The 16,365-nt window shown below is 41.9% G+C and overlaps 1 protein-coding gene across 32 annotated transcripts in view; it reads right to left on the bottom strand.

The window, feature by feature from the left end:
- Positions 1–15,256, bottom strand: part of NRXN1 (neurexin 1) — a 709,571-nt gene extending 694,315 nt beyond the window's left edge. For 25 of the 32 annotated variants that reach the window (XM_072035413.1, XM_072035420.1, XM_038175979.2 and 22 more), the window contains exons 1-2: positions 14,886–15,036; positions 9,846–11,316 (exon numbers count right to left, since the gene is read on the bottom strand). In XM_072035413.1, the coding sequence (XP_071891514.1) occupies positions 9,846–10,584 (739 nt within the window). In that variant the 5' untranslated portion in view covers positions 10,585–11,316; positions 14,886–15,036. The other 7 variants (XM_072035441.1, XM_072035442.1, XM_072035416.1 and 4 more) reach the window with 6 other exon arrangements.
- Between the last annotated feature and the right edge of the window lie 1,109 nt (positions 15,257–16,365).

The following is a 16,365-nucleotide window of genomic DNA, read 5'->3' as shown; positions in this document are numbered from 1 at the left end:
TAAGTACTTAAAATGTGTAAGAAAATGTTTATTTAAAGACTCAAATGATATATAAAACGAGTGAATACATTTTAGCTGACGATAAGAGAATAGATAAAATCTCTGAATGTTAATTATTTTTCAAATATTGAAAATGTGCTTGCCAGTTGATTTGCATGAATGGTAGGTCAGAATTTCTATTACATTAACTTTTTTTTTTTTTGTCATTAAAACTTTCTTTGTTACATAAATATGAATAAGAAATAGTGTGAAATTATTTTTCTCAAAAAATAACTGAACCTGAAAAATATTTTTGATTTTGAGTTTTGAAAATTTTGTGAGGAAAACAAAAATAAAAAGTGCTGTACTTCATACATTCTTAGAATAAGAAACTAATTTGTTTAACTGCCACAGAGATAAAGGCGTAAATTCACAGTTCTGTAAATAACTTTCAATCTAGCCCCTCCTTCAAATCCTTTGGATGAAGAAGAGTGACAAAAACTAGAAATCCATGGAAAAGACCACAACTGAGAGAGCATTTATGGAAAACTAATAAAATTTGGAGCCAAGAAACTAATAAAATTTGGGGCCAAGAAAGAAATATATTCAAGTCTTCCAATATATTCACCAGTCTTCCTGGTGAACTAGTAGGATTTTTTTTTTTCTCGTAACATTTAAGTAGGAATTATTTATGTATGAATATAAAATCTGTATTTGTAGTTCTTCAGAAAATGTTTAGCCAAACAAGGCAGATCTTCTGTTTGATGTTGTAAGACTGTTCATAATTTATCTCTGAAAAACAGTATGTTCTGAAAAATAAAACATATTTTTTTCAATGTAATAGTATTTCAGATTTTTTTTTCCCCCCAGTAAATCCCAGAAAGTGAACTTCATGGAAAATCACGTCCTGGGAAGTTCAGCAATATTCACATAAGGACAATGTAGCAGGAGTATCAGGAGGCATTAATCAATTCTTAAAAAAATCTATTTACAAAACTTTCTTATAACTCCCCATGACAGTTTTAAATTTAAGTGACATATAGGCAGTGGTTTCTAACATCCTCTTTCACCTGTGTCTCCTCTGATGAGGAAAAATAGGAGAAAAAAGAAAATGAAAAATTAGTAATCTCAATGCCAGCAATCATATTTGTAGAACTTTCCTAAAAAATTCCACTGCTTTTCTAGAAGATGGCATCATGAGAAGCATCTGCCTACCCTGTTACAGATACCTGAAATCCACTGTGCTTAGACATAGTGGTATGTGTAGTCTGGGAAGAAGATGTCTCATTAGCCTCTCCTCCTCTTGTACCTGGACCTTTCAGGTTAAGAGTCCAATTTTACAAATGCATAAAGCATAAATGCATAAATTTTATGCATTTAGTTGATGCATAAAAATCAGCAGAATCCAGACTTTTTATATCACTTTTATTACTGCTGTACTAATAGTAGTATTAGTGCAGAATGAGTAGAGAATGTCTTTCCTAAAACGGCTATAGAGTTTTTTTGTTTTTAACTATCATCAGGACCTGATTCTCAGATTTTTATTAATAATAATATTTTTGCATCATAAGACTGTAATTCATCCTAAAGCAAAACACTGTTCATCACAGCTGTTCTCTAGACACCCATTGCACAAATTGCTGACACACATCAGCATTTCTGTTGTTACCTCTGGGAACAGGCAAAGAAGAATCAGGATGAGCTTCTAAAGAAAATTAAAATACAGAGATGCAGATCTTCATCCCATGTCTATTCATTAATTCTGTGATTTTCTACATGCTTCTTAAAAAAGGAAGTACATATAATTTTTAAGAAATATATATAATCTTTCTCGAGGAGTGTTCTCTTGACTAAAATACTTCCTTTGACATTGTCATATTTTATGTCTTTTGTTAAAGCCAGAGAGCTTAGAAGGGAAAGAAGATGAACATAAAGGCCATTTTGTATCAGAAATGAAGATGTAATTCTGAAACTTTGGAACTGTGGCATGCATCCCCAATTGTATAGTGTAATGTCAGTAACCTCTGTTATGTAATGATTGTACATATTTTCTTACTTACAAAAAGAAATCACTGTTGGAAGAATCAGTCTAATTTCTCTGCCTTTAAGCAATGCACAAAATAACAAAAAATAACAAAAAGTCAGACCTTTCTGTTTGAAGACCTTATATATTGTGCCACAGATTTAAAGCAATCTGCAACTTGCACACCTACATAGAATTGTCAGTATATAACCCCTACATAGGCAAAATACACTGTTTCTCTGTTTGCAGTGGCAGTAACTACCAAAGTGATCCTATTGAATACACTTCCCACTGTTTTGGTAAAATAGATTTTTTCACAAATTACAGAGTCCCTTAAATGGAAATCAAAGTCAGTTAGTCTTTACTTTTATAGCACTTTTCATGATCATATATTAAATTTAAAAATTATAATAGCGATGACAACAATGATGATGATGGCCATAAAATCACCATAAAATCATAGAATGGCTTGGGTTGGAAGGGACCTTAAAGATCATCTAGTTCCAACCCCCCTGCAATCAGCAGGGATAACACTCACTACATCAGGTTGCCCAGGGCCAACCTTGCCTTGAACACCTCCAGTGAGTTCCAGCCCTCTGACCATCTTCGTGGTCCTCCTCTGGACCCACTCCAACAAATCCACATCCTTCTTGTAGTTGGGACCAGACCTGTATGCAGTATTCTAAATAAGGCCTCACAAGGGTGGAGCAAAGGGTGACAACCACATCAATGGTGATAAATATCTGGATTTATGAAGTCTTTCCAAGTCTAGCCAGACTAATGGAAGGCACATTCAGACCAGCTGCGCACACAAAGAAACACAGTATTCTGAACACTGAGCCATGGGTAGATAAGTAGCAAGAATGCTGGCAACTTAAAGTTAGCTGATAAGTATCAGTTGTATAGACTTAGAAGGTTGCACTATTGTAGAGCTTCAAGTCTTGACTTCAACTAATAGAAATTCTGATATTACAAGATCCCGACTGCCACAAAGAAAATCCTAACAAAAATCCTGTATGGAGCGTTAGCAAATTAACCTTAGAGATGTAAAAAATAAAAATAACAACAAAAGAAAAAAATGAACCAAAGCAAAACAACAACAATAAGAAGAAAAATCATCATCATCATCAACAACAACAAAACTGGAGAAGTGGCATAAACTGGCTAAGGTCATGGAGGCAGCATTGCAAAAATCATATACTTTTTCCTACTTCATTCATTAGTTGCTGTATTTTACACATGGAAATGCTCTTTGGCTCTGCTGAGTACAGCAAAATCTAGGAGAATGGCTTCAATGATTCATTACAGGAACCCACTAGATGCAACTACTTTTTGTTTGGCAGCAGAGAATCCAAGCTTCTGAAAGACTGACTTCTGCATATATGACAGTATAATACAGGCTAGTAAAGTGCTTGTGATACTCTCAGACACCATCACCACAGTAAAGAAACAGAAAAGAGTCAGTAGAGAAAGTGCCCATCTTTGTGGGGGGAAAAAAAAAAAAACTATGTTTTTTTTTTTTTTTTAAGGTTACTATGATTTCTGGACAGAGTAGAACAAAATAAATGCATCATAGATACTATGTACTCTGACTTTACTAGTCAGTTCTATATATAACAACACTAACAACACAGCTAAATGTACGTTTGTCACATTATAAAAAATCATTCCCTGAAGGAAGTATATTTTGGTCTTTGCAATTCACTCCTCATGTAGAACACGATATACAACAACTCAGAATGCCCTTCACTATGCTGTAAAACCATGTGTTTATGAAGGTACACAACTTCAACTTCAGCACAATAAACTAATCAAAGTATTTTTACAGAAGCTGGCATGGCTTCATATTTTCTGAAAGTAACACCAAGTTCTCTGGAAGACAAGGCAGTGCATTAATTCCATCAAGACGTGGATTAACCTTTTTGTTTTAAAATATCATCCAATTTTGGTATGTTTGTTAAAAGAAGTGTAAATTATCACAATTGTACATGATAAAGTAAGCCTCAACGTCAAGCTATTTCAGTCAGGAATTGGTTTTACTTGCCAGGTCAATAATGACTAGGGGAAAAAATTATGTGTTCTGTAATCCAAACATTTTCCCACAACTCTTTGGCTAGCATCTATGTTTAAAAGGCTCTGAGCATGCCAACCTGCAGCTCACAAAAGATCAAGTGCATTTGGTCCAAAATGCCTGTAAGTCTTTAAGTATAATTACATTAAAATATAGGTAATTTTGTTAAGTAATTTTAAAATTCAGAGTGAATTTGACAATGTGACACAATGCCCTGTGCTGCTAGATGTAAATTCTTCTAGCATATTAACATTTTACAATTGGCAATATAGATTCAAAATTGACATGGGCCCTGTATCTCAGCTAGGAACAAAGGGAAGCCACAATCTCACTGCATAAAATACTATTGATTTGGGGTACTAAGATGTATGCTATATGCATAAGTGGTCTTTTGGAAGCATTTCAATATCAGCATTTTGAAAGGATTAGCTATATTCAACAAGTAACCTTCTTAGAATATAATATAAAACAGACTGCCAACTCCTAATTACCAGTGACACAGGATTTAAATTGCTGTGATTTTACACAACGCAGATATTGAAATCAATATCCTATAATGCCAAATCCTGGCAAGCAAAATAATATATCAAATTTCATTAGGAAAATGGTGCAAAATTCTGCTTTAAACTGACATAAGCATTCTGTTTGCATACAACTGAATGCAAAGGGCATACATTTAACATAGTTTTGAACAATTTGGGGATTATTTGACTACCTGTCCTCAAGATTATAGTCAGACAAAAAAAAAAAGACACTAAAAATATTAAATAAAATCTACACATTTGAGTTAAACTAATTTAATCTGTAAATACAAAAGAATTTTAATGTAGTCTTGTGGATTTCCATTTCTCCTCCTATATCAACATCATCCCAGTGGCTACTGGCACTGACAAGAAATTCAGCATGCAGATCATGTAACAGAGATGAGTGTTTTAGATAAAGATTCTGAAGTGTAAATCAAAACAAAAGTTTTGCTCACAGTATTTACTCAATATTTACTATTCCATAGTACATGTATATTTAGCTAACTATTCAGGAAGGATAAAGACTATATAGTGCCTACTCTTGCAAGATTGAGTATCTGCAGAGTTCAATAGTACAACTCTGAGCACAAACACCTATCTCAAAAAAATATAATTAATGCCAAAATATATTTATATTCAACACATAAGGGAATTGAATGAATTATAAAATGAAAATTCTCAAAGAGATATAAATATTGGATGAGTTTTAAAAAATTAACATGAAGAAGCAAATGTGCACAACAAAGATTCATGTAATATATTCAGTACCCAAACAAACAAATCTAAATGCTGGCTAGCCTAAGACATCTGGAATTTGCTTCCTTAAAAAATCCTTTTCATAGTTCATACCATAGCTGGCATCAAGTTCTGAATATCTGACAAGGAAGAGTATCTCTTACAGTGAACAGCTGCATGAATAGTCCTCAATTTTTCCACAAAACAGAAACTCAGTAGGACAGTTAAAATAAAATATGTTCTAAAAAGGAAGGCTTTGAATTCACAATGTAATTGCCTCTATGTCAACCTAATATTAAGACAAGTAGACCAGATTTATCTTAAAAAGATAAATCACCCCATACGTAACTTTTTTTTTCAAACAGTTACAGATATAGAAAAGAAAAAGAAGCTGGTGTCAATGAGGAACATCTCCCAAAAAAGTGTGTTACGCGCTTTTTATTTCCTCCTTCAGGGGTATCTTTATATTTTCTTGGACAGGAAACTGGACAACATTATTTATATACAAATGAAGATAAAAAGAAAATAATATATATAAATTCTGTCTAAAGTCAGAAGGTCAGTATTTACTGGAGTAATTTGATAATTTGTTGTTGTTCTGAAATTCTAACATAAGAAGCAAAATGGGAAGAAGAACATGAAGGCTCACTGTATTCTCCTTAGGAATCATGTATATATCAGAATATTTCCTTCTCCATAGGAAATCATGTATTCTCCTTACCTTCTAGGACCCTGACACAATTCAGTAATAATTTGATTCTTAAAATCAGTCTTTTTACCAAACAGTTCTCCTTATAATAAAATCAAACCATACCAATTTGATTCTTTTCATCAAATAATACAGTTTTCGCTGAGAAGGTTGTGGTGTATGTCAAAAATTTATCAGAAAATTGATATGGAAATCAGGGTTTACTTTAATGCTAGTCTTATTTCTATCAAAATTTATAATAATTTTATGTACTTTCATTTCTACTGAGTCGCTATTACATGAAATAATATTCTTTTGCCTGTTTCAGTACTAAACAGAGATTATATTTGCTCTTTCAGAAGCCTCTTTACCCATAAGCACTCAAGACTAATTCACAACAGAACTGCTACAGATCATATTTTTCTGTGCTGTAGGCAGCACGCCCTTGATATTCAAGCAAAACTCCAATAGTTTTTCTGCATTTCATACCAAAGCTCCCACTGAAGACAGTTTATAACTACTGGAACAAAGAACATGACTGAACGTAATAAATCTGATTCTTTCCTAGGTTTTACACTGGTGTAGTTCAGATAACAAATGAAGCTACTCCTGTTTTAGACAGCTACAAGGACAGTTAAGCTTGCTAGAAGTAAGTTATATTACTATGGGTTTTTCAAAACAAATAAAACTTGGTGAAACTTCATTATTTTAAGAAAACTTTACCTCATAAGAAAGAAAAAAGAAAGAGTGATTTTATAATCTCTTAATTGAGTGATAATCTCTCTCTGAAAATAACTTAAATGCCACCAAAAATGCATCCTACAACCTGAAACATTGACTCTTTAAATCAGTTATTTCAAATCTCTCAAATGTGCAAGTCGGGATCAAAATTTTTGAAAGGGTTGTTTTCTTTTGTTTGTTTGTTATTATTGATTTCTAAAGTTTTCATTATACCATTGAATGTTAAACTCTGCACCTAGACAGATGGCAGAGATGCAGAAGCAGAATAAATACAAGCTTATATTACATAAATATTTATATATATGTATATATATATGTTTCAAAGGAAAATATAATTTAATGACTATCCTTCACCTTAAAGGAAAAAGGTACCAACTGGGACATCTAGGTACAATTTCAGATAAAAATGGTAAGCTTGGTACTAGAACATTTAGGTCCAATCTCAGATAAAAATGGTAAGTTTGGTACCTTTCATATTTAAACCATTTCTAGCCAACAAGCTAAAAAGACAGAGCATGAGATCTCAGAAGATCCCCTCAAATTCATTACTATATTAAATGATCCTCCATCCTATGCAACGGCAGCCTCTTACAAAGGCTTGTGGGAAATTTAATGGCAACCTCTTGCTAAAGCTTGTGGAAAATTTACACATTCCAGGAACAAAAGATCGTTAACTCAACATCATAATTACTATGTTGGCTATAAGAGAAATAGACAACAGTAGCCAGGGTTTCTTTCCTGATAGACGCAATGGACAGACTTGTCCTTCTGCCTTTTTATATTTCAGAAGATTAAATCAATGTTTTTACAAATTAGTTCAGTATTTTTGGTAGCACATATGAGAAGCTACTAAACCGTTCATCAAACCTGACTGATCGGTTTCAGTTATCTTTTCTCAATCAACAGATACAAACTGCAGGAACAGTTCCATTTATGTTGCTGACAGTGGAAATGTTGTATTCTATTTCAAATGAAATTGGAATCTGATTACTTTATGATGGAATATGCTAAAATATCACTAAAATATCACTAGTGGAATATCACTTTATGATAGACTATGCTAAAATTACACATCTTGCTATTATTTTATAAGGTTTCTTAGTGGTAAAGGGAGGTGTGAGGGAAATCTTGATCCCACTGAGGTCAATTGTAAAAGCATTAGCATTTGAATGAAGCCAATACTTCATCCGAATTTGGGGGATTCCAAAATTATTTTGACTGTCATCTTCTTAGAAGCACTACATAATTTATATATATTATATATATATATATATATGTATATATATATATATATATAAACATATATAGTATTCCATTAAGGTTCAATCTAAACGTAAAAATGTTCTTTAAAAATACCTGATGATCTTACTAATTCTGTTAAAGACAAGATGTGCCCTGACTCATTTTACATGCAATTATATAAACTTTTTCATATAAATATTACATGTTCAAAATCATTTTAAATAAACAGCTTTAATGTAAATTGCATATCTTTTTTAATAATATATAAATGACCATTGTCACTTTAATCAAACTGCTACCCCTCCGAACTTGCTTTTCAGTTTATAATAGGGTCTAACTCTAGGATGCTAAGACAACTCAATATTTTATGTATACATATTAAAAAGTTACATCCAAATACTAAATACATTTACATGATTTAGACTAATACAGAAGATACTTCATTTTACAATTTCTGGGACTGTGTGCTACTGAAAGCATAAACTTCTGATTTTCTGAAACTATCATTTCCTTTTTACTTATTTTAAAAAGCTTTGATTTTTTTAACGAATGGCAGATGAGAGATAAACAGCTGATAAAGTAAACAAGATGTAAAATGACTGTAGTGTTTTGGGTGCTGACACTAAGGACAGAAGATGTTACATAATAAAGCACAAATGTTTTCTTTTTTATAATGAGTGAAATTTGATAGAAATAATAAAGGCAAATTATTCAGCCATAAATGTCTTGTAGCCACTCAGTGAATATCTTAATTTGGCATACATAATATCTTATCTATATTTACCTTCTACATTTCTCACTCAGGTCTTCGGTCTCAAATTTTGACATAATTATATTTTTACATTTGTACTTACTTCATTCGTATACCTTTAAGTTTTATTGTAGGTACATATGAGGGTACATGAGTACCCTCTGTGCTTAAGTAGTTTCAAGCAATGGTACCCTTACCAGCCAAATAATAGAGTCCTACATGTATCTGCATTAAATGTTCACACTCCTTCCAATCACCAAAACCAATGGGCACTGAATATGAATCATATTTTACTCAGTGATTTATTTGTAGATGGGATTCAGGAAACTGCTGTTTTTCGAAGCTGTCTTCCTTGGTATAACTACCCAGTAATTTTGTAGTCTTCGAGTATATATTTCCCCCATGCCCTTTTGTCTTCTCTCTAAGACTGGCATTCCAAATGTCTGAATACATTGCAAAGTACTGTTCACATTTGTATAAAACTATAATCCTCTGTCTAGTCCCTCTCCTCCCCAACAACAATTTAAAGAATTCCCAAATAAATCACTGGTTTTATTCCAATGTTGTAATAGAAGTAGATATCAATATAAAACAGATTCTGGGTCTCTACTACCCTACAAAAATAAACCCAGGTAACCTTTGCACTTAAACTAGTAGAATTCTTCCTGTCGCTTCCCGTTCCCAGAATTAATTGCCACCAGCTGCTCATTACAAGTATGCCCACCCCCTCCTTTGACTCTAGCCAAGCATGACATCGGCCACCCCCTCCTGCCTGGGTAGCACCTGGCACCAATGCCCTGTCCTTCCTCTGCCCAGGACAACTCCACATCACACTTTGCTGTGGGAAGACACCCAGATGGCATCCTCCTCCCATCACCCACCCTTGCAGAGAACAGAGGAGTGATGGCACCATGGTCTGCCACAGACACACGTGGGGGGAGGAAGGCGGGGAAGAGGGAAGGCAGCAGGGAGGCAGTGGGGAAGGGAACGAGACCCACTTGTACAGATGAAACTCCATGCAGGCCTGGCCTCCTACCCGTCCCCTCCATTACGCAAAGGGGGCAGTGGGGCAAGCTGAGATGGTGTCTTACCTTCACTGCAGTCCTTCCCCCGAAAGCCTGTTTGGGAGCAGTCACAGACGGCCTGGTCGTTGAGCACTGAGCAGACGCCCCCGTTGAGGCAAACGTCCTCCCGGGCACACAGGCGGCTTTGCTCATCATCCAGCCGCACCTCCTGGCTCTCCACTGGCGATGTCTGTGTGTAGTTGACCCGCACGTCCGTTATCCAGCCCTTGAAGGGCTCCCGGTCTTTGACAGAGGATAACGTCAGCTTTAGTGTCGCTGACCGCAGCTCTGGCGGGAGCCCCCCTAAGAATAGGCCACTGAACACAGTCATGTCCCGCCGCTTGGATTTCACCTCCACCCACTTTGCCTCAGCCCGGTCGATGATCAGTGTGGTGTTCTTGAAGTGGCGGCGAATGACCACAGCGTGCCAGAGGTTATCATTGACGGCAGTATCAGACAGGAGAGTGGCGGGCTCAGCACAGAAGATGGAGAAGCTGAGCTGCAGCCGCCCACCCTGGGTGAGGATGAGTTCCAGGAAGTCGCAGAAGCCCTCGTCATCGAAGTAGAGCACCAGCCCACTGGAGCTGCGCGTCTTCATGTTGAAGCTCATCTCGCTCTCACAGCAGGCGTTCCACTTGGGGAAGCGGGTCCACTGCCCCTCAGCCCCTGGGAACTCCAGCCCACTGCCCAACTCAGCCCAGCAGCCCAACAGCAGGGCCAGCCAGAGCAGTAGGCAGCCCCCACGCCGCACCAGTGCCGCCCCCATCCTGCGCGGCCTGGGACGGGTGAGCGGGGCGGCAGTGCCGGCGGGGGGCGGCGCTGGGGCCCCGGTGGCAGACAGGGTAAAATCTTGCCGGGCACCAGCCACGCTTGGAGGTTCAGGCACGCTCACCCCCGTCTTGGGACGGGGGGGCTGTGGGTGCCCCGCTGGATGAAGTGGGGCACCACGAAGGGAAGGTGCCCCACCGGTCTGCCACAGGGGAGAAGGCGCTGGTGGGTTTCTTCACTGGTCAGCCAGGCTTGGCAAAAGATGTCTGGGGGTGGGTGAGTCAGCAGAAATTTTCCCCAAAGCCAACATTACCAAAGCGGGAGAAAAACCAAAACTGGTGGCAAAATCCTGTTTTCCAAGTGGATCCAGTAGCTCGCCAAGACTGCAGCAATATCCCAGTATACGTGCACCTCTTTTTACATCCTATCCACCAGCTGTAGTTTCCCAGGAAGCCAATTACCGATCCCAGTGCTGCCTCCCTAAGACGTATCCTCTTGTCAGATCACGGACTGTCTGCCATGGTGCTAAAGCAGCGTCAGCAGACGACAGGACTCATCGCTCATGGTTTCCTGAGCTGCCTCAATCCCAATGGGGTTGAAACCCAGAAGCTGTCAAACAGCCGAGTGGCTACTTGACATGCAAAGCCTGACAGCTCCTCTTCTGCTCGCTTGCAAAAGGCCAAGACTAAGATCCAGGGGGGTGAATTCCTCTATTGTTTTTGTTTCTAATCTGCAAGGAATTGAAACAGAATAATAAGAAATGATGACTAATAACACATTAAATCATAAAGTTGATCAATAGTGTACATTTGTGATTAATTTTTTCTTTGAACTGCTGTTCAACGTTAGGAAAATGAAGTGCTGCTGCTGTACGTTTGGAGTTACTGAGAAATCATAATAACGTGCAGTGCTAAACTTAAATCTTAATGTAAATGCTTACACTAGATTGCATTTTTATGGAATAATCTATATGTAAACTACTTACCATTCAAAAACTTTGAAATATTTTAGTAGCATATTTTCTTATTTCAATACTGATGTTCAAAGGAAAAGGATCCTGAAAAGATTTTATTTATCCCGCTATATGGTTTAATTTATTTATAGAAATAGCTGTACCTGTGAAGCTATAGGGTCCTATTAATTCAGATGATGATACCAAGCCTGGTTCTAGTTCATTCTACTATAGCTCAAAAACATATAACGTGGACTGAGCTCCCAGAAGGAACTGGCAGGTTTCGCCATATGTGGCACACCTACTGGTTTATTTTCATGGGGTGAGGAAAGAATTGCAATGGTTTCTTAGAAGGCTTTTTGAAAATTTCAAACCACATTTTTCCCTGCCACCTGATTTCTTTTGCTGCTGATACTCTCTGTTATGGCAGGGAAAATCCAATTCAAGCCAGCTCTGATGTTGACATTATTCACAATGCAGATCAGCTAATCCCAGGTGTTAGTCCTCTGAAATGGGTTGCAGCATTTTATGTATGTTTATTCAGTTGCCCTTATTTAAAAGGACACTCTCCGTTTTAAAAATCATACATATGCCACAGTTCACTCTGTTCCTCTGAAGAGGTCTCTGCATTCAAAGCATTTCAGCAGAGAGGCTCCCCTCTCTATTTTTCTCCCCCAAGCCGCGGTATCTTTTCTGGAAGGTATGTATTAGCAGATCTCTCCTGATGGAGGAGAGGATCTCCGACACCTCCCTCACCCACTGCTTCCCCTTCACCTCCCACCCACTTCTTAGCCAGCAGCACTTAGGCAGAATATCACGTCCAGAACGGCTGCCAAGCCCTTTGCTGGGCTGGTGGGGGAGGGCGGGAGGGCAGGGACGAGCCTGGCAGAGCAAAAACCTGCTCGAAAACAGGCACACACCTCAGCTGCCTGCACCTGACACGTTCGGAGCCGCTAAGTCACCTCCTACTCTCTCTTTATATTTAATTTCATTCCTCTAAATGTCAACACGTTTATTTTTATTATTTGTCACATGCGAGGCGGGCAAGAGCAGCAAAAGAAAGGCAAGAACCCCCCCCCCCGCCAAACTTCATGGGCAGAGCCCAGCCGTGCCAACCAGCACCGGGCAGCACCGTGCACTGCAGGGCAACAGAGACCCAGGTTTTCCACCTCTCAATACCAAACATCCTGCAGCTCCTCCGAAAAAAGTGGTGCCCACCAGGGCCCATCGAAGGAGCCGGGCTACCCGCCCACCCTCGCTCATCCGGAGCCACCCGGCTCCCGGTGGCCGCCGTCGGGGTGCCGGGGGCTGGCGGCACAGCACCGCGCCGCCGCTCCGCAGCAGGCACCGCTCCGGGCTTCAGCACCCGGAACAGCTCCGCCCTGCGCGGCCCCGACGGGGCGGCGGCGCCGGGGGCTCCGCACCGGCCCCCGCCCCGCAGCCTCCGCACCGGCGGGGGGACGTGGGAGCCGAGGGAGGGGGGCCACACACGAGTGGGTGCACTAGAGGATGGGAGGGGGGAAGGAGGGCGGCCGCGGGGACCCGCTGCGGCGGAGGGAAAGGAGCGGCGAAGGAGAGGGTGTGGAGTGCGATGGGATGCGGCGGGGCGGGTCCTGGGGGGCACACAGCGTGCGCGGGCGGGTTGCCTGCGTGGGAAATGGCTTGAGGGGGGGGGAGAGGAAGAGGCCCGGGAAAGAGGTGAGGGATGCACAGCCCGGAGGGGGCGGGGGCGAGAGGGGGGAGCGGAAAGGTTAGCGGGGATCTGGGCGCCCCAGGGGGGTAGACGGGTGGGGAACGCATGCGGCAGAGGCCGGGGCGCAAGGTGAGCGGGGCGGCGCGGCTCTCTGCGCGCACGGTGCCTGCGCGGGGGAGCACGGAGGGAAGAGGCAAAGGTGCGAGTGCGGATGCGGAGCATAGCAGGAGGGTGGCAGGAGGCTGTGGTGTGCGCCGGGAGGGGAGCCAGGCAGGAACGCGCGCGCGGGCGTGTGCGTGTGTGCGCGCCCGCCGTGCGTGCCAGAGCGATCCCTACAGGTGTCCGCGGAGAGCCGCCGAGCGGGGATCCCACCTCGAGAGCATCCCTGCCCGCTGCCTGCCTCTGTCTGCGGCGCGCCTGCCTTCCCCTCTCACTCACACGCAGAGCACCAGCAAGAGAGAGAAAGAGGAAGGGGAAAAAAAAAAATCACAAGAGAGACAAAGAGGGAATGGAAGAAAGGAAGAAAAAAAAAAGCGGGGGGGGGGGGAATTGAAAGATTGAAAAGGAAAGAGAAAAGACCCAAGGAAAAAAAAAAAAAAAAAAAAAAAAACAATTGCTTACTTATTACTGCCGATATAATTTACACACACTGCCAGTAAACAGCACTGTCTTGTCTAGTCATTTCCAAAGCAGAGGGATACTTTCATTCTCAAAGGAGGACAATTTTTTTAAGATATATGTGTCTCAAATGGGGTCTAAATTACCAGCTATCCCTCCCGGCGATGTACATATGTATACACATGTATGTAGTGAGAAATCCACACAGATCAACATAAATGTAGCTATTGCATTCAGTGCCTCCACAGTCAATTAATACGCTTCCCCAACCCCCCTACAACCATTTTTTCTTTAAAAATTATGATTTAGTCACAGGTGCCCCGATTGAGCCTTTTCAAATTAGAAAGAGAGAGAGAGACACCCATAGGTCAATAAATCCTTAATAAATGCCAGGTCGGTTGGCATGCACAATCCTTGGCAGAATCCTTATTGTATAAAATACACGGCATTGTCTCTGGATGCGGGGAAGACCAGAGAGTTCACAAATTACCGGATGAAATAAAAGGATCTGAAAAACAACCTTGCTGCAGCCAAAGGGAGAAGCGCTCTAATTCAAAAGCAGACTTAACAGCCTCATTAATCTTTTCCTTTCATTTCTACGTAATTTCTAGAATCAAATTCTTTCCCAGGCGGCTGGAATGATCGATTTTGCTACCTTTCCAGCCTGCAGACGTATTTATTTTAATACGTTTATGATATAATTTCTACCCCTTCAAAAATGCATACCATCAGCAGGAACCTGAACAGTTTCAAACACATATCAAGGAAGCCGGCTGCCTTCATTCTTCTGGCTCACAATAGAAAATGTCCCAAATTATCCATGCACTTCCTGCACAAACCCCTCGCCTTTTCCAGGCTGCCGCCGAGAAATAACAATCATATTGCGATATTCATTCCCGTCGCTGCCCCGGCTTCGCATTTCACCAAAGCATCTCACGCCAGGGAAAACATGCAGCAGATCGATTTTATTCCTTAAGCCTCGCAGATCCCACCCCCCACCCGCTTTTGCAAGGGATAATAAATTACCGCATCCAACCTTTAACTTCGCCCTCCGCTCCACCATCTCTTCTCCCCGCCATCTACCTCTCCACAACGCCGCATGCAAACCCACCAGCCTCTCGCGCCTCCTCCTCCTCCTCCTCCTCCTCCTCCTCCTCCTCCTCTTTCTCTTCCTCCTCCTCCTCCTCCTCCTCCTCCGCCGCCGCCGCCGCCGCCGGCTCCGCAAAGCGGGGCTCGTCCTCCTCGCCGCCGCTCCGCCTTTACCTGCGCGGCGTGCCGCGGGCCGGGGAAGGCGCGGCCGGCCGGGGGCTGCCTCTGCCGCTTGCCGACGGAGCGGGCGATGCTGCGGGTGCGCGGCGACGGCGGCGGCGGCGGCGGCGGCGGGCGGGGGCGGCCGCCGGGAGCGGGGGGCGGTTCCGCCGCGTGACGCCGCCGCGCCCGTCTGCCCGCCGGGGGCGGTGCCGCACTCGCTGCAGACCCCCCAAAAATCCCTACATTCCCCCCAAAAAGGCCCGCCCGGCACCGCCGCCGCCCCTCAGGGCCCCGCCGCCGCAGATGGGCATGGCCCGGGGAGGGGTCGCCTGTGCCGGTCTGGAGGACTGGCAGTGGTGGGCAACGGGAGATGGGTGGGGGAGCCTCGGTCCGTCTCCTGAGCGAGGCTGGGCCGTCGGTTTCCTTGGCGTGTTGTGGCAGAGGTGCCCACCGCTCCCCATTTCGCCCCCCTGCAGATGTGGCTTCCTTGGCGTCCCCCAGCCAAGCCACCTCTTTGTGTGGGGTGATGGAGGCCTCTCACTGTTTCCACACGCGAAGCTTGCAGGAGTCTGCAAAGGCTGTGGGAATATGAAGGTGTGGACTTCTGACCACAGCTCACCTTTTGGACAACAGCAGAAGTCTTTTGGAAAGCCAGGAATCTCTCTGGTGTAGTTTTAAACCTGTCTCAACGTACATTGCCTCCCCATGCTTGCAAACTATTCAGGAAATTAAATGCTTCTTAAGATTGGTTTTACCTGCCTGGAAGCTAGTTGGTCATACCAAACTAGCGGCGGCCTTCAAGCTTTGTGCTCAGGGGCCTCGACAAAGACGTTGATTGTGATCTATTTGTAGCGTTTGCCAAGGTCCTGGAAGCTCTTGAAGATACGGACTGTTCTCGTTACACTGAAAGAGTCACCAGGACACTCCAGCATTAGGCATCCCAGAATCCCTTGGGAGTGGTGTGTGCCGCCATACTTGTTGTTTTCTGGGCTGAAAACAGCCGTTAACAATTTAGTTTTGAACTGAAACTTCAGAAGTAAGTGTAAAAAAAAAACAACCTTTGTTCTCCCACCTCAGTCCCAGAGGAGTTAGCCTTACATTTTTTTTTATTATTATTATTTTTTAATAAAACAGGCATTCTCCCATGTGACAAGTTTGATGAAGTAACCAAGCAACATGTTAAGGAACAAGAATAAAAACTTGCTAGATGTGCAATATATCTTCAGTACATACAGCATAATCAGGCTTCCTTTTTATTCAGCCAG

Source organism: Anas platyrhynchos, chromosome 3 (assembly GCF_047663525.1).
Source record: "Anas platyrhynchos isolate ZD024472 breed Pekin duck chromosome 3, IASCAAS_PekinDuck_T2T, whole genome shotgun sequence".
Taxonomy (NCBI): Eukaryota; Metazoa; Chordata; class Aves; order Anseriformes; family Anatidae; genus Anas; species Anas platyrhynchos.
The sequence above is the reverse complement of the archived record's forward strand: the minus strand, read 5'-3'. Positions and strand labels throughout refer to the sequence as shown.